The 23,623-nt window shown below is 43.6% G+C and overlaps 2 protein-coding genes across 6 annotated transcripts in view; both read left to right on the forward strand.

Moving 5' to 3' along the window:
- Positions 1 to 47: 47 nt before the first annotated feature.
- Positions 48 to 12,045, forward strand: CHMP5 (charged multivesicular body protein 5). The gene is made up of 8 exons (XM_023627469.2): positions 48 to 382; positions 1,219 to 1,323; positions 2,714 to 2,760; positions 4,355 to 4,448; positions 4,581 to 4,652; positions 7,897 to 8,005; positions 9,487 to 9,599; positions 11,346 to 12,045. Exons 1-8 carry the CDS (start codon positions 314 to 316, stop codon positions 11,394 to 11,396), a joined length of 660 nt encoding a protein of 219 aa, XP_023483237.1. The 5' UTR covers positions 48 to 313; the 3' UTR covers positions 11,397 to 12,045.
- Positions 12,046 to 20,148: 8,103 nt separating this feature from the next.
- NFX1 (nuclear transcription factor, X-box binding 1) overlaps positions 20,149 to 23,623 on the forward strand; it is a 61,482-nt gene continuing 58,007 nt past the window's right edge. For 3 of the 5 annotated variants that reach the window (XR_011431595.1, XR_011431596.1, XM_005605056.4), the window contains exon 1: positions 20,155 to 20,343. Coding sequence is in view for 2 of the 5 variants with exons in the window: in XM_005605056.4 (XP_005605113.2) it covers positions 20,319 to 20,343 (25 nt within the window). In the remaining 3 variants the exon portion in view is untranslated. Of the gene's footprint in view, positions 20,344 to 20,434; positions 20,592 to 23,623 lie in introns of those variants that run through there. The other 2 variants (XM_001499262.6, XM_070248751.1) reach the window with 2 other exon arrangements.

A 23,623-nucleotide genomic window follows, 5' to 3' on the forward strand; every position in this document is an offset into this window, starting at 1 on the left:
GCAGGCCCGCTTTCGCCCCGCTCTATTCTGCTAAAGCCGTCTCGGCCCCACCCACTCACCGAGGCCCCGCCTTGCTCATCTGAAGCCACGCCCATTCCCTGCGCCGGGCCACGCCCCCGGCTGTCTCTCCTTGCCCACCTCCAACCGGCGGGAGCTCCCCTGACCGGAAGGCTGAGCCGCAAACCCGGAAGAAGGATCGGGAAATAGTCACATTGCGCTTGCGCAGGATGGGGCCGGAAGTCAAGGCGGAGGTGATTGTGCTTCCGTTTCTGGTTTTGCTCCCGTGTTTGGGTGTTCTTCGCGGCCCTCCAAGATGAACCGATTCTTCGGGAAAGCGAAACCCAAGGCTCCGCCGCCCAGCCTGACTGACTGCATTGGCACGGTGGGCACTAGACCGCGCATAACTGGGCTCAGGGACTCTGACGCCCCGACCCCGCCCACCTCCGGCTCCCTGCGCCCGCTCCACCTCGTTCCCGGTCCGGGCCCACTCACCTCGGGTCTCTCCACTCCACCTTCGTTCTTGTGCCCCAAGTCATCTCTGACGCCACAGACCAGGGACCCTAATCCATCACTGCCTCGCCCTACTTATACCCAACCCAATGCCCCCTGCGGCGTCCACTTGCTTTTTTGTCCCCTCACCCCGGCCAGCCATAGGCCCACACTCCCTTCCTACCTCGTCCGGTCCGACCCCTGACCCTCTTTCATCCCTCACCCCTCTCCCACGTCACGACCCTCAGCTTGAGATCCTAGGTTTGTACCGCAATCCTGGATCTCAGTAATACAGAATTTAGAGCTCTGGCCCCTAATTGTAAGCCATCCCTGCTACCTAAGCGAATAGCATTAGATCTGCAGCCATAACGGGGTCCACTGCACACTGGCCCGTTTCACACACCTCCTGGTTAAGCCCCCAGCCTGACTAATCTCCAGTTCGAGGGAAATCTCAGCTTAGCCCAGTGATTCTCAAATTATTCTTCTGCCCAAACAGACTTGAAGGGGACCCTGGAATATCAGAATGGGGGGGGGGGAGTAGAACTTATAAAAGCCCCCCAGTGTTTCTGACTGAGAATCTTCCTCCCTGTTGGGAACCACTGTTTTCCACTCTTCACCATATGCTCTTCTTTATTTTTCTCTTCTTCCTCTGTATTCCTTCCTCTCCTGCCCCTTCTCGTGTTAGTGTCTTGCAATAACTACCCCTGGTTTTGATATTTTCCCCTCAAGGTGGACAGCAGGGCAGAATCCATTGACAAGAAGATTTCCCGACTGGATGCGGAGCTAGTGAAGTATAAGGATCAAATCAAGAAGATGAGAGAGGGTCCTGCCAAGGTAAGGTAGGCGGCAGCTGCAGAAGGTGCTGTGACAGCCTAACTTGAGCACCTGTGGAAGCAGGGCCTGGTGGTGGGGGCCAGTGAGGGATACAGGAGAGGTGCTCACAGTCTGGTAAGGCGAAAACCTGGGTGAGGGTGCATCCTTCTGGGAGGAGAGTTTGCAGCCAGATTCAGGAGGGAGGCTGGGGTTTGACCTGGTGGAGAGAAGATGCTGATCACATGTCCGGAAGCATGTGTGTGGGAATTAGCATATTATACTGAGAAGGTGGCAATCTAGAAAGGAGGGCTGGGCCATGCTCAGAAAGAGTGAGTTGCCAGGCTGGTCAGGTTAGGTAGGTATAATAGACCAGTTGAGGATTGGCATGTGGGAAAAAGTACTGAAGTAGGCGCCTGGAGACCAGTGTTCTATTAATAACACTGTTACTACCTACTAGCTGTGACCTTGATAAAGTCAATTTCTTGTTTTCATCTTCTGTTAGGTAGAAACATAGAGTACCGTATTTAAGTGCATGGACTGTGGATATAAAAGTCCCTTGTTTTTTCTCATCTCCATAACTTATTGACCTTTTGAGCTAGGGCAAGTTACTTAGCATTGCTGAACCCCAGTTTTCCCATCTGTAAAATGGGGATCATATCTGCTTTATAGTGTGAGCATTAAATGAGTTGTTTGTGTGAACTACATAGCACTGTGTCTAGTACGTAGAAACATTCAGTACATGTTAGGTATTGTTATCACTGTGAAGTAACAATATCTGCTTTTCCTTCTTCATTGGAGGAGACAAATAAAGTGATTTGTGGAACAGTGTAGAAAGGGAAGCGACAAGAAGCTTTTCCCAGCCATCTTAGTTGGATGGCATGGAATGCAGAAAGGTCATTGGGGAGGTGAAATCCTAAATCATGGTGGTAGTAGTGAGACTGGCGTGAAGGCATCAGTGTGAAAGTGAGTTCTAAAAATCAGGAACTAGGTGGCTGTGTGTGAAGAGACACCAGAGAGAGGAAAGGTAAGGTTGATGCAAAGGTTCTCAACCTAGAGAAGTGAGAGATGGGTGGGGTCGTTGTTGGTCATCTCTGACATGAGAGCAGGTTGAGGCATTTGGGTGTGTTAGGTTTGAGTGGATAGCAGGTGTCCGAGGTGGGAATCTCCCTGAAGCAACTGGATATACAGAATTGGCACTGGTGGGGCTGCGGGTGGATGTAAAGTGCACTCATCTCTGTCTGCTGAGCTGAGGCGTAAAGACTGTGCTCAGGAGGTGGACAGTTGGGGAGTACTATGTCTGCTACTTTGGAGAAGAGACTAAGTAGGTATGTGAGTTTGGGGATGTGGGAGATTTCTTTTACCGGATGTGTATTTTCCACTTCTTTTCATTAAAATCTGTTTTTCTCCCTAGAATATGGTCAAGCAGAAAGCCTTGCGGGTTTTAAAGCAAAAGCGGATGTAAGTTATAAGTGTAATCCCCTTTCCTCTAGCAGGTTTAACCAAAAGGGAGGTGGTCTTCCATTCCTTCAGGTTTTCATACCACATTATAAGCATTCTTGATTCTTGATACCTGGGTTTTTCTCCCCTCATGCTCAGCGCCATCTGCTGCAGCACTGTCCGTCTAAATAGAGCTTTGTGCTGTGATGGGAGATGTTCTCTATCTGTGTTGTCCAGTACAGTAGCTATTGGCCACACGTGGCTGTTGATACTTGAAATGTGGCTAGTGTGACTAAGGAACTGGTTTTAATTTTATTTGATTTTAAGAACTAAAGTAGCCATAAGTGGCTAGAGCTTCTGTATTGGATTGCCCAGCTTGATAGGGTGTGGTCCTCCCGTTATTTATCTAATTAGAGTGTGCCTTTTTTATTTTTGTTTGTTTGTCTTTAAAATTGGGAATCTTAAATATTTGTTCCCTCCCACCAAAAGATTTAGGGGTCCTTAGTTTGTTTAGGTGGCTGTATCCCACTGTTTGAGCAGAAGCCAGATTGTGTCTTTGGTGTTTACTCCTGTGGGCTGTCCAGCTGGTGAGACCCTCTGCCGGGTTGTAGAGGTCAGACATAATCAGCTAATAAGGAACCAGAAAGGTGGTTGATATCTCTATTTCTATTTATAAAATGACTTTTTATAACACATCAGATACCATCTTACTCCTTTTAGATTAGACAAAATCGGAAAAAGAAATTCTAATGCCTAGAGTGGTGAGAGTGTGGTAAAACTGTTAGCTCTTTAATTGGTAACATTGCAGTTTTTAAGTAACTTTTTTCAAAATAAAAGGATACATGTGCATTGTAGAAATTTGGAAGAAAACGAATGGCATGTATATAGGTTATCCTTTTCCACTTAATGTCATATCATGAGCATTTCTCTGTCCTTTCAAATATTCTTTGGAAACTTTATACTTTTCAGTGGGGTTATAATATTCCACCACCATTTGCCTGCACCATGAATTGACCGTTTTTCTTCTGGTTGGATAGTTAGATGGTTTCCAAATATTATATAAAGACTATAGTGACATATGTCTTTGAGGTAGTATTATAAGTTGATATAAAACTCTCTATTAAAAAAACATATTTTGAGGTCCAGCCATTATATTAGGTTGGATGGATTACCTAATTGTGGATACAGGATTAATAAAGTATAATACCTGTCCTCAAGGAGTCCAGTCTACTGGAAAAACACTTGACTATATGTATGAGGAGCCTTAAAAATAGCCTTGCCCTTTGCCCCAAAAATTCCACTTCTGGGAAGTTAGCATAGGAAATTATCTAAAATATTATAAAGACATATTTACTAAGACTTTGTAGCAACAGAAAACAGCAAATGCTATAATGTTAACTGGAAAATAGTATTGTAGCTAAAATACGTATAAAGGAGAAAGACTGGAGGGATACATCAACTGACGTTTGTATTAGAGTGATGAAATTGTTTTTTGCCGATTTTTCTGTGTATTTTTTTAAACTTTTTTTTAAGAAAATTCTCCTGCTCAGAGATACTTTCCTCCTGAGGATTTCTGTCTGGCTCACATTTACTGTTGTTAATTGACTCTCCAAAGGTATGAGCAGCAGCGGGACAATCTCGCCCAACAGTCATTTAACATGGAGCAAGCCAATTACACCATCCAGTCACTGAAGGACACCAAGACCACGGTACTCCCGGAGCACCTTCTCCCATGATTTTGTTTGATTTCTGTACCTTGTGCTCTTTGCCCATGGTTTTTAAGAGACAGTTTAACCAACTTGGCTTCTTAAGACATTGTGTTTTCTCTTACCTTTTTTTAGGTTGATGCTATGAAACTGGGAGTAAAGGAAATGAAGAAAGCATACAAACAAGTGAAGATTGACCAGATCGAGGTGAGAGGTGTATGGATTTCTTTAAGAACATGCACCAGTTTCTGAGAGAATCCAGATGGCTGTGTTTGTGCTGGGAAGAACGCAGAAGAGGGATGGATGTTGGGCCTGGCATTCACTAGTAGAGTAACTTTGGGAAGGGGTACAAAGGTCTCATCTTCCTTTTTGTTAACACAAGGATCCTAATACACGTACGGTTATTGTGAGGATGAAGTAAATGAACTGGTGTATCTGAATGCAAAATGCCGGGCACATAATAAGACCCCAATAAATAAGCTTCCAGTTTCCTGTTACTTCTAATGCACTTGATGTTTCGTCCTCTGTTCCCTCAGCTGTAAAATAGTGACACTGCTCCCATTTCCCGGGAGTGTCACGAGTGTTAAATGAGAACATAAACATACAGTGCTTAACTCCTGGCATAGAGTTGAGGTAGTATTATAAGTTGATGTAAAACTCTCTATTAAAAAAACATATTTTGAGGTCCAGCCATTATATTAGGTTGGATGGATTACCTAATTGTGGATACAGGATTAATAAAGTATAATACCTGTCCTCAAGGAGTTTTCTGGTAATTCTCTTTAGATTTTTAATAATAATGTCATTAGGTCCTTAAAATTGGCTTGTCTTTTGAGCTCATGGTTTGGCGGAGGTGGGGTGAGCCCTGAGAGCTTGGCTCCTCTCACCTCTGTCAGGTGAACAGCCCAATGGAAGCAGGGGTGGCAGAGGGAGTGCGTGATGACTGGCCAGAGGAGAGGCTTTTCTGGATGAGTGACAGTGCTCCTTACCTCTACCCTCTGAGCAGAATGTGTCTTTCAATGAGGGCAGGGGCTCGATTTGTTCACTGTTGCATCCCCAGCGCCCTGAACAATGCCTGGCCCTGGTTGGTGCTCAGAAAGTGGTGGTTGCTGTTCAAATGGATGAGAGGCTTTTAAAGGAGATAAAGCAGTTCTTTCTGATTCAAGCCGTATTTGTTGGTTGAGTACTTACTGTGTACTGGCATGGTACTGCCTCTGCAGGGGTAAAAATGCCATCAGGTATTCTCAGGTAGAACCGGTCTGTAGTCTACAGTGAAGGCCTTCCTGCCATCTTGGGTTTTGGGGGGGGCACCCCTCCTTACACTGCCCAAGGCCATCTCTAATCCTCCTACCAGTCTCTGCTTACAAGGAGTTGAGCTAAGTGATGTCTTCCAGGAGATTTACTGAGAAAAATGTTCTGTGCGTGCTTGTCTTTTTACAATACTATATGATAATAAAATATTATTTTCTGCGTTTAGGGTTCCTTGTGTTTTAATGAGAGCTATTTAATAGACAAAATAGAAACTCTGATCTTTCTGGTTTTTTGTATGTCTCTGCATCTTTCACCTGTGGTTGTCTGTCTGTCTCCCTGCCTCATTATCCTTTTCCTGTCCCCTAAGAGATTTGCCCCACGACAGGTGGAGACCCCTTTCTCTCTCACTCTTTTGGGGAGAGGGTCTTTGGCTGGCCTATATATTTTGAATTTCATTTTTCTTCCTAAAATGTTTTAGTTGTGAAACACTTTCATTGTTTTATAGCTCTCATTGTAAGATTTTCGTCTGTGTGTGCCCGTTCCTCTGTTTCTGTCCTTTCTGTTCTTCAGTGTCTGCACGTCAAGTCTAGTGCTTGTGTTTGTTTATACTGCCTTTGTTTTTCCAGACTGGAACCTGCTAATTCTGTGTGAGGATTTTTTTCCTGTGTCTATCCCACAGTCTATTGCTGGGAATCCCATTCATAGATGACTTGGGGAGACTTATCTTGATATGTAATAGCATAGTATAAGCTTAACTTGAGTAGTGTATGTTATTTTCAGTCTCTATAAATTATTGTTTCAGCCTGTGCTTCTCTGTATAGCAGAATGTTACATGTGTGCAGTGTGGTAGTTTGGCAGTTGGAAATGCAGAAAAGCAAAGTATTTCCTTTTTTAAAAAATATTTTTCTCCTTTTTACTTTCTACCCTTTATATGGAAAAACAAACCTCTGATTTGGGGGCCTGAAAGGAATTTTCACATGTTTTGCATTGCTGTAGAAATTCTGAAGGATAGGTGCTGCTAATTTGGACCTTCTGCATTATCAACACTAGTCTGTTCCCCCATGTAGAATTTTCGGTGTGTGAAGAGCATATTGTTCGGCACATTCTTAACACAGTAGAAGATAGACGGTATTAAATGCTTAGTGTTTGAAAAATCTTATGGCAATAAATCCTTACAATAACCCTATGAGGTATGGCTATTAATAATCCCATTTTACAGATGAGGAAGTTAAGGCTTAGTTAAGGCTTGTCGTTGAGTAATAGCAAAATTTGAGCTTGGGTATGTCTGACTCCAGAGTCTTCTCTCCTAACCGTTGTACTAACTGCCTTTCACTATGCCATACCACTTTTCAGATTGGCTTTGCATTCTTTCTGGCCTTGTGGTAGTCTCCCAGTTAAGTCCAAGCAGATCATTCACAGATGATTTGTGCCCTCCGTCAGTTTTTTCACCAGCCTAGTCTCAGATATCAAGCGTATCCTGATGCCTACTCTGTTTCTCCCTCTAGGGTGGGCCCAGTAGAACTTTTTGTACCACCAATTGTTTCCACTCCTGCCTCCTTTCCCTGCAAGTGTAGTCAGTCTTTGGCTGACTCAAGAAGAATAATTTGCTTCTCTCAATTACCTCCTTTTCTCCATTAACTAGGAAAATGTTGATAATGTAGATGTTGCCTGATTTAATGTTTCAAGTTGAACTTTCTGTAACAACAGAGAGCTGATGGGCATGTAGCAATAGGACTTTGGATTTCCATGAAGCACCTTAAATTTAAATGCAAGATCACCAATTCTACTTTTCTTTATTTTTGAGTTTACATTTTTACCACCGAAAATAGGAGGAGGATTACGTGGGTTCGTGGCATTCACAGTTATTGTTAGGGGAAATCTTCAGGCTTGTGATTTTTAACCAATTCTTTAAGCTTTCTTTCTTACACTTCTAATTAGAAGGGACATTGAGGAGTTACTTGAACCCGTCCTTTAGAGGAGTACCTGCTCAGTTGTTGACTAAAAACAGTCGCTAGCCAAGGGCTGGGGTAAAAGAGGGGAACTAACAGCATTGGGGAACCGATTATGTGCTCAGCATTTTATATACATCATCTCTTTAAAAACTGCTCATTTGTAAGATTCAGAGGAGAGAGTAGGGGCAGGAGGTAGTTAGAGAAAAATGGTAAGAAATGATTCAAAATCCTGTCTTGTATTTCTATAGGATTTACAAGACCAGCTAGAGGATATGATGGAAGATGCAAATGAAATCCAAGAGGCACTGAGTCGTAGTTATGGCACCCCAGAATTAGATGAAGATGACCTAGAAGCAGGTAAGTTATGGGAAAAGCCATGCATAATAGCTTTAGAGTCTGAAAGGAGCAGCTGCCTGGGAGCTTTCCCCAAATGCTAGAGAAAATTCCCGTGGAGGTTCCTGGAGAGTTAGTTTTTACAGTCTCTGGGCAAAGAGCTCGTGAGGCAGCCACGTCAGGCTTGCTTACTCCCCCAACGACTGTGGGACAAAGAGGCTCTGAAGGAAGGTCCAGGGCGGCCTCTGCTGACCTGGTGCCTGCTCTCTGGTCTGCCTTCCCTGCCTTTTCCTTCGATCTTGTTCTCCCTGTTTTGCTACTTGGAGTCCTCACGCTCAGAACAACAAAACAGATCAAGATCAAGGGGTTGGCAGATACTTGGTGTGCATCTACTATATGCCAGGCACTGTGTTAGGTGCTGGGGATTCAGCACTGAAGAAAACAGATACGATACCTGCGTTCATGAAACTTCTCTAGCAGGGGTAAGAAACTACTTGTTTTAAGTAATTAATTACAGGAGCACAAACTGTTGGGAAGAAGTATGGGGTGCCATGGAGCACGTAGCTGGGCACTCTAACCTAGTTGGGAGTGGGGGACAGGCATGGAACCTGAAAGATGAGAAGAGGTTAGCAGGGTCAAATGGGAGAGGTTGTTGAGTGGCCTCAGAGAGGAATCTAGAAGCTATTGCTGCAGTCCATTTAAGAGATGATGGTGACTGAGACTAAGGTTGTGGTAGCAGAAACAGAGAGAAGTGAACAGTTTGAAGAAATTTTTGGAGGGTGAATGACAAGACAATAATTGGATGTGGAGGGAGAAGGAGGTGTCAGGGATGTCTGTCAATTTCTCATATGAGTAGCTGGGTAGATGGCAGAACCACCTCACTCTGAATTCTCTGTCACCTGATAATCCCTGTCACATTACTGCTGCTACTTTCTCTCTGCATGTTCTGTATTTGCCTAGAACCTTTTTTCCCCCCATTCATTTCTTTATTTTCTTATTTCCCATCTAGAATTTCCCCTGATGAGTCTCTGCTTGCTATTGTCATTCCGCCGATCACTTTCGACTCACTTTACTGTTGACTTATGTTTAAACCCTGATTTCATGTAATGGTCACTCGGTATACAGCAATCTTCTGCCTTCTTTCACTACCTTCTTTCAAGTTCATCAATAACTTAGAGGATTTTTTACATTTGTTATTATCAGGATTTTCTAGTTTGGATTGACTGACTGATAACTAGAGTCTTCTGAAGACTAGGGCCTTGTAAGCCTGTGGGGAATGGTTGTTTTGTTTCTTGAATTTTTATTCTGCTTTTTCATAGATTTTACCACATCTATTCCCTAGAAAATTTCTTATAATGATAATCTTTTATTTTGAAAATAGAAATTAATAGTCCCGTTCCCTTTGTTTTTAAATTTTCGTCTTCTTATAAGTAATTTGGCTTTCTTAACATTAGCTGCCAGTTTCCTTGGTGACGTATTTTTAAATGTTGACTCTTCACTCTCAGAGTTGGACGCCCTGGGCGATGAGCTTCTGGCCGATGAGGACAGTTCTTACCTGGATGAAGCAGCATCTGCACCTGCAATTCCAGAAGGTGTTCCCACTGACACAAAGAATAAGGTGGAAGCCTCTTCTGTTTATATTTTCTGTGAAATTGTAAAGGTTTTATGTTTGATCACCGGTCTGGGAATTTAAAACGTAGTCTTAAGTTAGTACAAGGAAAGATTGTCTCGATCATTGTTTTGGGAACTCTTAAAAACTCAATTTTCCTGCGTTGGATTATGGACAGGCTGTGTAAATAGTGCCAGGGAAGCCTAGGAACGTTCTTATGTGATGACAATTTGTATAATATACATAATTACTCTTGTTGTGAGCTTGCACTGAGTTCCATTTACAGGTTTTAGACATTTTCTGGGAAAGCGTCAGCAACACTTGCATGAACTGTGCTAGGCAGGAGTATAAAAGAAAGGTCTACTCTCCAGACCCAGTGGTTCATTAGGGGTGGATTTTTCTAAACTAGGGATTAATAGTTTAAGTATAAAACTTAATGTAGAAAGATTCTAATTCAACAAGGTAAAAGAATCAGGACACTTGGGTTTAAGTCTCTGCCACTAACTAACTGTGAGACCTTGGCAAATCACTTAGCTGTTTCGAAGTTTTCTGTTCCTTCCATCTGTAAAGTGGAGATAATGATAATTATCTCACATAATTGTTGTGTAGCTCAGATTAGGTCTTGTATGTAAAAGAGCTTTGTGAACTTAAAGCCTTGTCCAAGGCTATCTGGTTGTCATTATAAAAAGAGAAGATTTCACTTCTAATGAAATCCTGTTCACTCCATCTTAGTTCCTGTGTCATTTTTTCTCTTGCCACTGGACATTGACAGCCCTGCTATTTGCCTTATCTCCCAGCATGCACATCAAGTATGCACAATGTGGTTGACAGAAACCTTGAGCGAGAGCCAGTCTCAGCTCTACCTTTATTCACTGTATGACTTTGAGCAAATTAGAAATTCATGTCTTCTCTCTGAACCTCATCAGTTTTCCCACCTTTAAAATGTAGGGAGCGAATGTGGGGAGTAGGTAATTTCTCAGGTCCCTTTTAGCTGATTCCTCTGAATGTACGTCTTCCCCTCCTGTGCCACTCTCTTCTGCCTGGAGCCTAGAGAGGTCTTACCTCTCTCTGTTGCCCACCCCACCCCACCCCCATATCTCTGGCCACTTCACAGTTCAAGGGATATAGGTTGCTTTTTCTCAGCACACCTGAAATAATTTTTATTAATACTACCGTAGCTCACCTTTTGAATTCCCTGAAACATCTATGTTATTTCCACTTCTAGAAGGTCACAGATTCCTGAGTTAAATGTGCTGTTGGGATGTGGGTTCTTAATTGATAGTGGTGTCAGCACCTCTAAGTTTGTAGTACAGTATCATGTGGAAGTGGCTGCCCGAACTAGGGCACTGCTCCTTCAGAGATTTGGGAGGCTATGAAAGGTAATTGTTCACTCTACGGATCAGAGTGAAAATGCGAATCTGGAGGCAAGGACTAACTCCTCAGCCTTTCCTCCTGGACCCTCCCAGCCCCTTTTCCCCTTTCCAGGTGTACACCTGAGTTTTTCTTTCTCTCTGACTGTTCCTTTGCCCTGCAAGGGCTCTCCCCTTTTGATCCCCTCCAGTCCTTTTCCTGGTTCATCACTTCCCCTTTTGCCTTTCATAAAAAAATCTCATTCTCATCTTCCAAGTGGGATTTTTGGTTTTCATTGATTAAACTCTTAGAGATAAGTTTTGACCACTAAATATTTATAATCTTTTTTTTTTTTTTTTAATCATTTGAAAAATAGTGGCACTAAACATTGCTTCCTTTTCACAGGATGGAGTCCTGGTGGATGAATTTGGATTGCCACAGATCCCCGCTTCATAGACTTGCATCATTCAAGGACATCATGTAAAATAAACACGTATTCTGGGACTAGGAATATTTATCTTTCCAAATTTACCATAACAGATTAAGGTTTCTTTCCTTTCTTCAAAGGAAAAGTTAATTACATTGCTCTTTTATTGTTTTCCGTTAAAAGACTCATTGCTTGGGGGATACTTTCCTTGTACTAAATTTGTATACCTTTTCTCTTAGGAAAGACTAACTTACCTAAAAGTATCAGTGGGTATGTGTGACTTCATTCCATAAGAATAGTTCAAAATAAAACCAAGGAAATGGGAGTCCTTAAATTCTATGACAGTGTAAGTCCACAATCTCAAATTGACCTGATAGATTAATAAGACAAAGATGAGATTATTGGGACTGTCATATTATGATTCAAAACCATTTTCTATTGTGGTATTATAGGTCGGTTAAAGTGATGGCCTTTTTTGCTGAGTTTTGTTGTGTCTTGTGAGTGAATCATTACAGTGTCTGGTATTGGAATGGAATTAGCACTACTGTATCATGAGTGGATATTTTGATTCTGTGATTCCCTCAGTATTACAGCCTGACTTGTAATCAATAATGAATATTTCTTGATATTTAATGTATAGGACATTTATTTATACTCAATAAATATTTTTCAAAAGGATCCAATTTTACTACTATCACTTCAGCCTAAAACCACCACTACAGAAATCAAATTTAACGAGTAGCATTGTGGTATAGAGGAAAGAGCAAGGAACGATGCAGGCTCGGGCCCTGGGTCTGCCATCTAATAACTACTGAGTAGCCTACTCGCTTCTCTAAACTTCCATTGCCTTATTAGTAAAACCGTGCTTACCTCCCAAGGCTTTTGTGAGGAATAATTGGGGTAATTGTCATGAGTGCTTTGTTAACTGCAACATGCTCTTCTCATGTGAGGGATTATTAACAGTGAAAAAGCAGGGCCTTCATTCTTTGCTTGGGAGGCACCTGGAGTACTGCAGCAAGTCCATATTCCAGCCTGATCGTCCCCTCCTTACTCAGTGTCTCACCAGCAGCATCCCTTCCTCCAGCCTCGCTGGGTGCCTCAGTGCCACATGCACCAGCCTTTCATGTGTCAGCAAATCAATAAACATTTGTTGAACACCAGTTCTGTAGAGTCTCTATATCAGCCCAAGGGATACCTAGAACAATCACAATTGTCTAGTTATAGGTGGGAATGAGGCAAGTGTGTAACCCTCTCTCACCCCAACTGACGTCACCCTCCCAAGAAGCCTTCCAGTGGGAGCAAACATCATACTAGTCCTCATTACCTTCTTGAAACCTTGCTTGGCTTCCCTACAAGTTCTCACTCAGCCCTTGAAATATTTCTTCCATTATACTTCCAATCTTGAACTACTTCTCACCTTTCATTCTCTCCTTGAGATGTCTCACACTCATCACTTTAACTATTACTTATGCGTAATGACTCAAGGGAACTGTCACTAGCCTGGACTTCTTATTCTTTTAAAGATTTTATTTTTCCTTTTTCTCCCCAAAGCTCCCCGCTACATAGTTGTATGTTTTTAGTTGTGGGGCCTTCTAGTTGTGGCATGCGGGATACCGCCTTAGCATGGCTTGATGAGCAGTGCCATGTCTGTGCCCAGGATCCGAACCGGGGAAACCCTGGGCCACCGAAGCGGAGCACGTGAACTTAACCACTCAGTCACGGGGCGGCCCTGAGACCTATTATTCTTATTTTTAATTCTGGGGATTCCCAATTAAATGTCCCATCATTACCTAAAATCCATCATCCAAATTAAGCTCCTTATCTTGGGGTTCACTGTGAGCAAAGGTTCCTGCCTTGTTTCTTACCTTGCCAATGTTATCAGTGACTCATATATTGCCAATTTTAATGGGCGATGTTCACTCCTCGAGCTGGACCTCTAGTGCATCGGACACCAGTGAGGAATCATTCCACCAGAATCTCTACTTCCTTGGCTTTTGTGACAATACTCTCTGGTTCCCCTGTTCCTCTGACTATTCCAAGACTGCTTTCTGAAATCCTGCTCTCTCCAACCCTGTAATATTAGTGTTCCTCGGGATTCTAGCCTTTATCCACCATACTTCTTTCTCTGCTCACTTACGCTTAGTGATCTCAGCTATTCTCATGGCTTTAATTGCTGACTTGTAAATCTATACTTCGATCCCTGATCTTGCCCCTGAGTTTCAGAATCCTGTTTATATCCAGCTGTTTGCCTAACAAATACTTGACATTCAAATGGCCAAGACAACCACTGCCTTCCCCCCGACCTGAATCTCCTCCTCCTTTTTCCCTGTCTCAGCTAATAGAACCTTTATCCTCCATCATTCAAAACCGAAAGCTCTTGAGTTGTCCTTGATGCCTACTTTTTGCCTCACCCTACACGTTCAATTCATTATTAAACTCTGCTTTTAACCTCTAAGTGTTTCTCAAATCCGACCCCTCCTCTCTTTTCCTCTCTCAACTCTGCTTGGCCTAGACATCCTCGCATAGTCTTTTGGAATAAATTATTTGCTTTCTCTTCTTGCATAGTTTGACTTCCTTGAGTCCATTCGTCACATACTGTGCTTACCTTTCTAAAATAAAACCTGGTCATGTCATTCCCTTACTTAAAGTCTTTCATGATTCCCTGACACCTCCACCAGGACGTAAAAAGTTACCTGTGACTTGGGACCTGCCTCTGTAATGGTTTATGGCTTGGTCTTTTCAGAACAGCATTCTCTTTCTTTGAGAGAAGTATCTCCCCCATTCTAACTATGAGATTATTGGAAAAATACCAATTAGAGTTGCCCTACCCTTACTTTTCCAAGCTATGAGCGGGGAGGGGGGCTTGTGACCAGGCTGTGCCTATTGAAGTTCATCCCTCAGATTTCCTAAATGGAAACAAAGCAAAAAAAATTTTTTAACTTTTTGTCAATATGAAAAGCTTGCGATATTGAGGCCAGAGAGGAGCCAAGATGAGAGGCAGAAGGAAAGAATCCTCATGGCACTGAACCCGTTTGATCCGAGATTCCCAGAGTGCGCCAAGTCTCTGCACCTCTTCCTTTAATTCTGTGAGCTATCTGAGAATTCTTCCAATAAACCCCCCTTTCTGCTTAAACTAATTGGATTTGGGTTCCTGTCACTTGCCAGTAAGAGTCCTGAAAAATTTCTCTGCAGCCTCTCTCCATGCCCTGGCCCACTTTTCAGTTTTATGCCCTCTTGATTGCTTCCAGTTCCCCCCTATCCACTACACAGTCCTGATTCTCTGCCTCTGCTCATACAGCTTCCCCTCCGTGGAGCTTCCTTAACATCTTTGTCATTCTGCTAATTCTTGCTGTACTTGGAAGGGTCCAAAAGCCAGGCCCTGGTCTGTGTCAATCCCAGTGAATTTAAGGAAAGTGGAGAGGATGAATCCTGTGGTAGAGAGCCCTGGGCACCACATAGCCTCTGATGATCACTCCTCTAGCTGTGCCCAGAGAGCGTCCCTGGTCAGTATCTCACCTGTTAACCCTTAGAAGCAGAATTGAGTGCAGGTGTTCTCCTTAGGGTCTGACCTATCAGCCCTGGGAGTTTAGCAAGGGTGGGGGAGATTGGAATGACCCAGTAGAGAATCACAGTTTGGCATTTGTACCTCTATTATCCATAGCCCTTAGCTTTCCTTAAAAGGAAATTGTCTTACAGTTAGATCACCTAGAGGGTTGTTTATCATTATCATTATCATTATTATTATTATTGCTGCCTGGGTCCTACCCCCATAGACTCTGATATAACTGATCTGAATACAATGTGGGCACTTGGATTTTTAAAAGTTCCCCAAGCAGTTCTTACACGTGGCTGACGTTAAGAACTGCTGCTCCAGGGGGCTGGATCAGTCTGAACCTGTTTTCATGGGTAAGCAGTCTGGGCTGTTGTCATCAACTTCTGCGATAAAGAGATAGGCAATGATTGCCCCAAGGCAGAGTTTTCATCCAGAGAATGAGTTGAGAAATTTGGCTCCTCTATTTTTTGGAAGAGTTTGTGAAGGACTGATGTCAGTTCTTTGGACATTTGGTAGAGTTCACCAGTGAAGCCATCTGGGCCTGGGCTTTCTGGGAAACTTTTATCACTAATTCAATCTCTCATTTTAGGTCTATTCAGATTTTCTATTTATTCTTGAGTCCGTGTTGGTAGTTTGTGTATTTCTAATCTGTTGGCATACAGTTGTTCGTGGTATTCCCTTATGATACTTTTTATTTCTGTAAGTTTGGTAGCAATGTCCCCTCTCCTATTCCTAATTTTAGTAATTTGAGTTTCCTCTTTTTTTTCTTTGTCAGTCTAGCTAAAAATTGGTCAGTTTGGTTGTTTTTGTTTAATGAACCAAGTTTTGTTGATTTTTCTCTATTTTTCTATTTTTTATTTCATTCTTCTCTAACCTTTATTATTTCTTTCCTTCTTGTTTTGGTTTCATTTGCTCTTCTTTTTCTAGTTTCTTAAGGTAGAAGGTTGGGATTTGAGATCTATTTTTTTAATTAATAAACTTTACTTTTTAGAGCAGTTTTAGGTTCACAACAGAATTGAGCAGAGAGTACAGAGAGTTCCTAATGACACCCTGTCCCCTACGCACAGCCTCCCCTACTATAGACGTCCCTCACCAGAGTGTTACATTTGTCACAATCCATAAACCTACATTGACACTTGGTTGTCACCCAAAGCCCATAGTTTACCTTAGAGTTTACTTTTGGTGTTTTGACAATGTATGCATCATTCAGGTATCACACAGAATAGTTTCACTACCCTGAAAATCCTTTGTGCTCTGCCTATTCATCCTCCCTCCCCCTAAGCGCTGGCAACCACTGATTTTTTTTTCTTTCTTTTTTTTTTTTTTGAGGAAGATTAGCCCTGAGCTAACTTCTGCTACCAATCCTCGTCTTTTTGCTGAGGAAAATTGGCCCTGAGCTAACATCCATGCCCATCTTCCTCTACTTTATATGTGGGACGCCTACCACAGCATGGCGTTTGCCAAGCGGCGCCATGTCCGCACCCGGGATACGAACTGGTGAACCCCGGGCCACTGAGAAGCGGAACGTGCGAACATAACCACTGCACCACCAGGCTGGCCCTGATCTTTTTATTGTCTCCATAGTTTTGTCTTTTCCAGAATGTCATATAGTTAGAATCATACAGTATGTAGCATTTTCAGATTGGCTTCTTTCACTTAGTAATACGCATTTAGGTTTCCTCCATGTATTTTTCATGGTTTGAGAGCTAATGTTTTTAGCACTGAATACTACTCCATTGTCTGAACAACTTTTTTTTTTTCTTTCTGCTTTTTCTCCCCAAATCCATCCAGTACATAGTTGTATATTTTAGTTGTGGGTCCTTCTAGTTATGGCATGTGGGACGCCGCCTCAGTGTGGCCTGACGAGTGGTGCCATGTCCGCGCCCAGTATCCGAACCCGCAAAACCCTGGGCCGCCAAAGCAAAGAGCACAAACTTCACCACTCGGCCACAGGGCCAGCCCCTGAACTTCTTTTTTAATGTAAGTATTTACAGCGATAAATTTCTATCTGAACATTGCTGTAATTTCTTGTCAAAGTTTAGGTATTTTGTGGGAAGTACTGTTTGTATAGGAAAGGCAGGATAAATGTCTACTAATTTTCATTTACTTACAAGTTTTGAAAACAGTGAGTAGATTCCCTAGTGTGCCAGTTATGAATTATTGCCTTTCAGTTCCAGATTTATCCTTTTTGTCAGCTCTGTGAAATGGATTTGGGCCCTTTTAATATTGATCCTTTACCAGCTGGTAGGTATTAAGCTTTGTCAGTAGAGGACACCGGAGAGATATTGCAGGACCAAGGGGTTTTGTTTCCTGTTTCCAGTGTTTCCATTAGGCAGGCTTCTGTGCTGTGGGCAGCTTCTCCAGTGTCTGGCTCCTGCAACGCACATGGCTTCTTCAGCACCTGGCTTTTTCAGTGTATGGTGGCCAGGAGCCAGAAACTTCCCTGGGCACCCCCCGCTCAAGGGGTTTGTAGTAGAGAGCCTCTTGTGAGACACCTCCCCACGGATGAGTTTCCCCAGCACCTGACAAGCTAGATTTCTGGCGATTTCTGCCAGTGCAGCACCACAGCAGCTTCCCTGCCGTCTAGGGAGCCACAGGCATGTCCTCTCTAACAAGGTCTGCACCTCAGCTCTGGGGTGCTCTTCACTGGACACTTTACCTCAGCCCTAGAGGTAGTGGCTGCTCCTTATATTACTAATTCTGTATTCTTTTAGAATCTCAATCTCCTACTACTCCACGCCCTGTTATAGTCACTAAGTCTTTAAATAAATAAAACGTTCCCTGTTCAAATTACTGCATGGTTCCTCTCTCTTGGTCGGTTCCAGACTGATACATCTAGTAATTTCTAAAGGTAACAATAAGTTTGGTTGGTTTGATGAACTGATCTGTCAAAATTAAGGATTTATGTTCAATAAAGAACAAAATTAATAGTCTTAATGGAATAGAAGACAACTGAAATGTCTAAAACTGATACCTAAATGTCTAAAGTTGATACCTACAATATACAAGAAACCATCAGCAAGAAAAATAGACCAACCCCAATAGAAAAATGGGGCAATGGATGTGAATAAGCAATTTAAAAAAGAGGAAATTCAAAAGGTCATTAGGAAGTGTTCAGACTCATTAGTAATCAGAGAAATGCAAATTGAAACGATGAGATAGCACATCATACCTGTCAGTTTGGAAAAAGTTTGGAAGCTGGATAATGGTTTTATCTCATGTCAACTTTTTTTGTTGTTTTTTGAGGAAGATTAGCCCTGAGCTCACATCTGCTGCCAATCCTCCTCTTTTTGCTGAGGAAGACTGGCCCTGAGCTAACATCCATGTCCATCTTCCTCTACTTTATATGTGGGATGCCTGCCACAGCATGGCTTGATAAGCAGTGCATATGTCCACACCTGGGATCTGAACTTGTGACTCCCCGGCCACCCAAGCGGAACGTGTGAACTTAACCGGTGTGCCACCAGGCCAGCCCCTCAAGTCAACTTAAAAAGCAAATTTGCCTGTTATTTTATTCTCAAAATGAGTTTATTCCGGAATAGCCAAAAGAATTTGGGGTGTGCGTGCTATGGCAAACCATAGGTGAATCTAGAAAACAAAGGAGTGAGCTACATTTACAGAGAAAAGGGTGGAGTAGGGAGGGGCTTTTCTAAAGAAAAGTCCATTGGGGAAAAGCAGCAGTTGTGAGGGCGGCAACAGCTTCTCATTAGCTGAGCTGTGGCATTTCTCATTGGCTGGGCTGTTGCAGGGTGGGGAGAGAAATCTTCCTTCAGTAGTAAAGTAGTTTTACTTCCTGTCCAAGATGCAAGGTCTTTCTCTTCCTGGTTGGTATAGTTGACAAAGTATGACAGGGCATGAGAGCTCCCTCTACAGGCCTTTCTAACTCCAATTTAGTTAAGATTTCTTTTATTAATTTCCACACTCAAATATACCTTAGAGGTGTCTCTTCTCTCCATCATATTTTGCTGTCACTCTAGTGCAAGGCCATCATTATCATCTGCATGAGTGTAATACAAGAGTGTAACCAGTCTGTCCACTTCTATACTTGCTTCCCAACAATTCAGTCTTCCCCCGAAAGCAAGAGAAATTTTTAGGTGTAAATCAGATCCCCCTTCTTTGCTTAGAACCTTTCAATAACTTTCCATTGATCTTGGAATAAAATCCATTATCACGTGGATCCAGATCACCACGTGATCTGCGTGATCGCCTTACCTACCTCTCCGATTTCATGCTGTGCCACTCTCCTTGCTCACTATTCTCCAGCAAATATTTCAATACGTTGATCACTTCAAGCTCTTTCCTTCCTCATAGCCATTGCACATGCTATTCCCTCTGTGAATCTTCACATAGCTTGCTCCTTCTCATCTTTCATTCTACTCAGAGAAGCCTAGCCACCTTTTCTGGAGCAGATCCTAATAAGTCTCTGTCACTGTAACCCTGCTTATTTCTTTCATAACACTAACACAATTTGTAGTTATTTTACAAATTATTAATTTGTAAATATAAATTACTCTCTCTCTCCCCTATTAGACAATGCACTTCATGAGGGCAGGGATCATCTGTGTCTTTTTCACCATTTACCTCCAGCACTTAAAGCAATGCCTAAGACAGAAGATGCATTAAAACATATGTGAATGAATGAACCTATTTCCTGTTCTTGGGGAAGCCTGGACCAGTGAATTACTTTACAAACGCAGATGCTTCACACTGAAATGGTGTCTTCTATTTAGTAATGCAACAACAAAAACAACAAAACAAAAACTCCACACATTCGTTTAAAATTTTGTACTTTAAAGTTTATCAGCTCCTCCAAAAGTCCCCCTTCCTGTTCAGTGTCCATCTGTGTTTGTTTTATAGTCATCTGCCCATTCCTGTCCTTTTCTAATATACGGCTTATCGTTTTCTAATTGATTTGTAAGAGATCTTTGTATATTAGCCCTTTATCGTTTGTTTTGTAGACGTTTTTTCCCAGGTTGACTTTTGACTACCTACTTGGGTTTTTTGTTTGTTTTAATCCCACGCCTGAACTACTCTAGGAGGGTGACGATGTCAGAAGACCAGGCGAAGTTGGTTGGGTGGCAGGGCAAAAGGGCAAGGTAGCAGGAAAGCACAGTGACCCTCAAAAAGGAAAACAATGATTACGCAAGTCCCTTCCCGCCCCCCTCCCTCGCGGTCCTTGCCGCCTCCAGCCACCAGTCTCCTCCTTCAGCGCGGCGCCCGGCGCGCCTGTCTGACGTCACGCACGCACTGCTCTGTTGACTCAGGCCGCGCAAGCTCCGTGGCCCGTCTACCGGGCGCGCAATTGCGAATATTGTCGCCGCGCCGGAAGTCCAGAGCACGTGACCGGGTGACAGCGTTCGCTCGGCTGCAGGGCTCGCTTAAGGTGTTGCGGCACGGGATGGCGGAGGCGCCTCCTGTCTCAGGTACTGCCCTGGCCCTCGCGGGACTGGGCCCCCCTCAGAGAGCGGAAATGGGGTCCGTGACGAGTCCTAAGGCTCCAGCCATTCATATCGCGAGAGCGGCGCGCTCTAGGGTTGGGGATAGTGGCTCGGAAGGGCCACGCCGCGCGCGTCGTGCGTACCGAGATCGCGCCCATCCTCGACTGGGTCGTGAAGCCCGGCGGCTGGGTTTCTAAGCAGAGCGGGTTTGCCCTGGCGCCCAGAGAGTCGATGTGGGTGTCCCGGCCGTCCTGGGGCAGCGGCCTCCCTGATGTGGGACAGGCGGGCGTCGGCCCGGTTGCCGCCCGGGACGGTGGCGGGTTCCCGACGCGTGGCGGCCGTGCGCGCTGTGCTGGACGTGTATGCGTGCGTCTCGGGGCGGCGGCGCGGGCGCTTGGTTTCCAGCCTCAGCCTGCCATGAGGTCGCAGTGTGACTGGCTCTCGTTTTCTCATGTCAGTTAGGAGTAGATAAATTAATTCCCGCAAAGGCTCCCGTTCTGGGCTGTACCTGGTCCGTGATTGTTAGCTCGCTCCCCTCCCGGAGTTGCCTGTGTGTAGAGACAGCCTCATTTGGCTGCTAATGTAACATTCATGTCCTTTTCCTTCAGGGTGCACCTTACATCGTTTTTCCAAACTTTATGGACAGCGACCGAAAAGGAACATTTTATATAGCGATCTCAGTGCACACATACATACATATAAAAGCGAACCAAAAGTTTCAGGAAGCCATGGTTTTCCTATCTGCGAAACACTCTATTTTCTATTTCGTTTGAAAAAATATTTGTCACGACCCACTACATTGGTTTGACTTCAAGGCCCTCTCTTTCTGAGAAACAGGTCAGCAATTTGCAGCATGAGGTTTGTAAACAGTCATTGGTTTGAGTCTTAGTTCTGCTACCTACCAGCTATTGGAGCGCCAAGACGAGTATATAAGTATTTGTGTACTGGGTGGCAGGTAAAATGTTTTTATTACTGAGACTTTTGGTCAAAAAGTTGGAAAACACACCACATTGGTGTACTCTGGTCCTGATTTAGGTATTAAGTCATGTTGGAGGGTGGGAACCTTTTGAGGCTGGTGTTTTGTTATTCTCCCACCCATTCTTTTCCTAGGTCCACTAAATGGGATCCATTGGGCTCCCCATCCTCAGGCTCACTTCTGGCCCATTTCTACACCCTTCAGTTGGGTCGGGCTAGTTGTGAGTCATGTTTTGGCCTCTGGTGGTGTTCCCCAGGTTATAACCTCCTCCCCATTTACTGAGGCAAAGTCCTCTAGTCCCGTGACCTGCCCACTCCCTCTCATGTGCCTTAGTTTGCTTTTGCCTTGGTTCCTATTCCATTTTCTTACTCCAGCATCCTCTCTAGTCCACACCTCCATCCCTACTCAAGGTTTAGTTCTCTTGCCTGCTCCTGTCCTCAAACACAGCTCAGTCCAGGATTGTCTTTCTGCCTATGGGCAGACTCTCCAATGCCAGCTTTGCCTCTGGATTTTATAATCTGCAGTTGGATTTCCCCTTACTCTGCTCCACCCACCTGTTGGACACCTACCGCACTGCTGTGTTACCTTGGATCCAGGGTACCACTTGTGCTATAGCCAAGCCTTGGTTATAAGACATCCTATTTACTCAGTAACTTACAGCTACTTAAAATAGTGGGGAAAAAAAGGTGTCTGAACTCCAGTTTCCTGCCTCGTGTGCTCTTTTTCCCTTCCTCATGTCCCTTGAGGGTCTTTCTGAGGGCTTAGCCTACCTCATGTCTAGTGGAACATACACTGTATATGAATATGTGCTGCCTATCTGGACTCTAGATGCATCAACTCCTTACTGCTTAACATGAAACACCCTCTTCTCATCCTTTACCAGGTCATTTTGAACATCTTTACTGACCTTTTTCCTAGCCCTGTCTCCAATCTTGCTTCTTCAAGCAGGAGAGGACTACACAACACTCATTTGGTTTAATCTGCCCATTCCCACCCTTAAGTTATCTCTTATGTTTCTGGAACACCTTCTCTGCCATCTTTTGAATTTGTGTAATCCTCTTGCCATTTTGTAAGGCCATCCACCCCATCCCCAGAATTCTGCCTATGTGAAAGCTTTCAGGACAAATCCTGGATTGAGTGAGAGGTTACCCTATGATCTTTATGATCTTGTTCAGTTCTTTTTTTTTGTTTGCTGAGAAAGATTCACCTTGAGCTAGTATCTGTTTCCAGTCTTCCTCTTTTTGCTTGAGGAAGATTCATCCTGAGCTAACATCTGTGGCCAGTCTTCCTCCATTTTGTATGTGAGTTGCCACCACAGTGTGGCTGATGAGTGATGTAAATCCACTCCTGGGATCCAAACCTGCAAACCTGGGTTGTCAAAGTGGAGCACGCCAAACTTAACCACTACACTACGGGGCTGGTCCTTGTTCAGTTCTTAAGTATATGTTTCTCTGGTACCCACTGCCCAACCTCTGACAGTGCAGCATGGTGTAAGAGCGTGTTCTCTTGGGCCACATTGCCTGGGGTGGAATCCTGAATCTGCTTTGGAATACCCCTGTGGCTTTGGGCAAGCTACTTACTCTCTCCATGTCTCAGTTTTCTCATCAGGAATGTAAGGATTAAATGAGTTAACACGTGCAAAGTGTTTAGAATAGTGCCTGGCACATGTTCAGCACCTAATAAATGTTAGGGCTTATTATTAAACCTGAAACCCACACACTCTGCACTGCACCCATCTGTGGTTGGGTCTGCGTGTTTCAGATAGTCTGTAGTCCTAACAGCAGTAATAGAGCACCATTTTAACCACTTTCTATGTGTTAGTAACTTGCTGTACTCTTCCTGGCAGCTCTTGGATGTAGGGATTGTTACCATCTCCATTATATATAAGGAAACTGGGACTCAGTAACTTGCATAAAGACACAATAAGTGATAGACAGGGAATTAAGCCCGTGTCTTCCACACCCTACTGATTCACAGTATGTTCTATTTGCTACACCTACTTCTGACTTTGCTACTAACTAGTTTTGTGTTCTTAGGCAAATCCTTTCATCTTTGTGTTCCGGGGACTGAGTTGACTATACAAAGAAGCATCTGCGGGGGAAAAAATGAGTGGATTGAAGGGGCATATGCTTATTAATTTTTGAGACTCTGTGATTCTGGACCATATTATAGAGTTATGTGTGGAAAAAACTAAAATATATTCCTGGGGGAGGAGATGGGAACTAATGTACTCACTATGCTAAGTACTAGATGAAATCTTATTTAAATCTCACAGTAATCCTTTGGAAT

The sequence above is a fragment of the Equus caballus genome, chromosome 23, assembly GCF_041296265.1.
Source record: "Equus caballus isolate H_3958 breed thoroughbred chromosome 23, TB-T2T, whole genome shotgun sequence".
Classification (NCBI taxonomy): domain Eukaryota; kingdom Metazoa; phylum Chordata; class Mammalia; order Perissodactyla; family Equidae; genus Equus; species Equus caballus.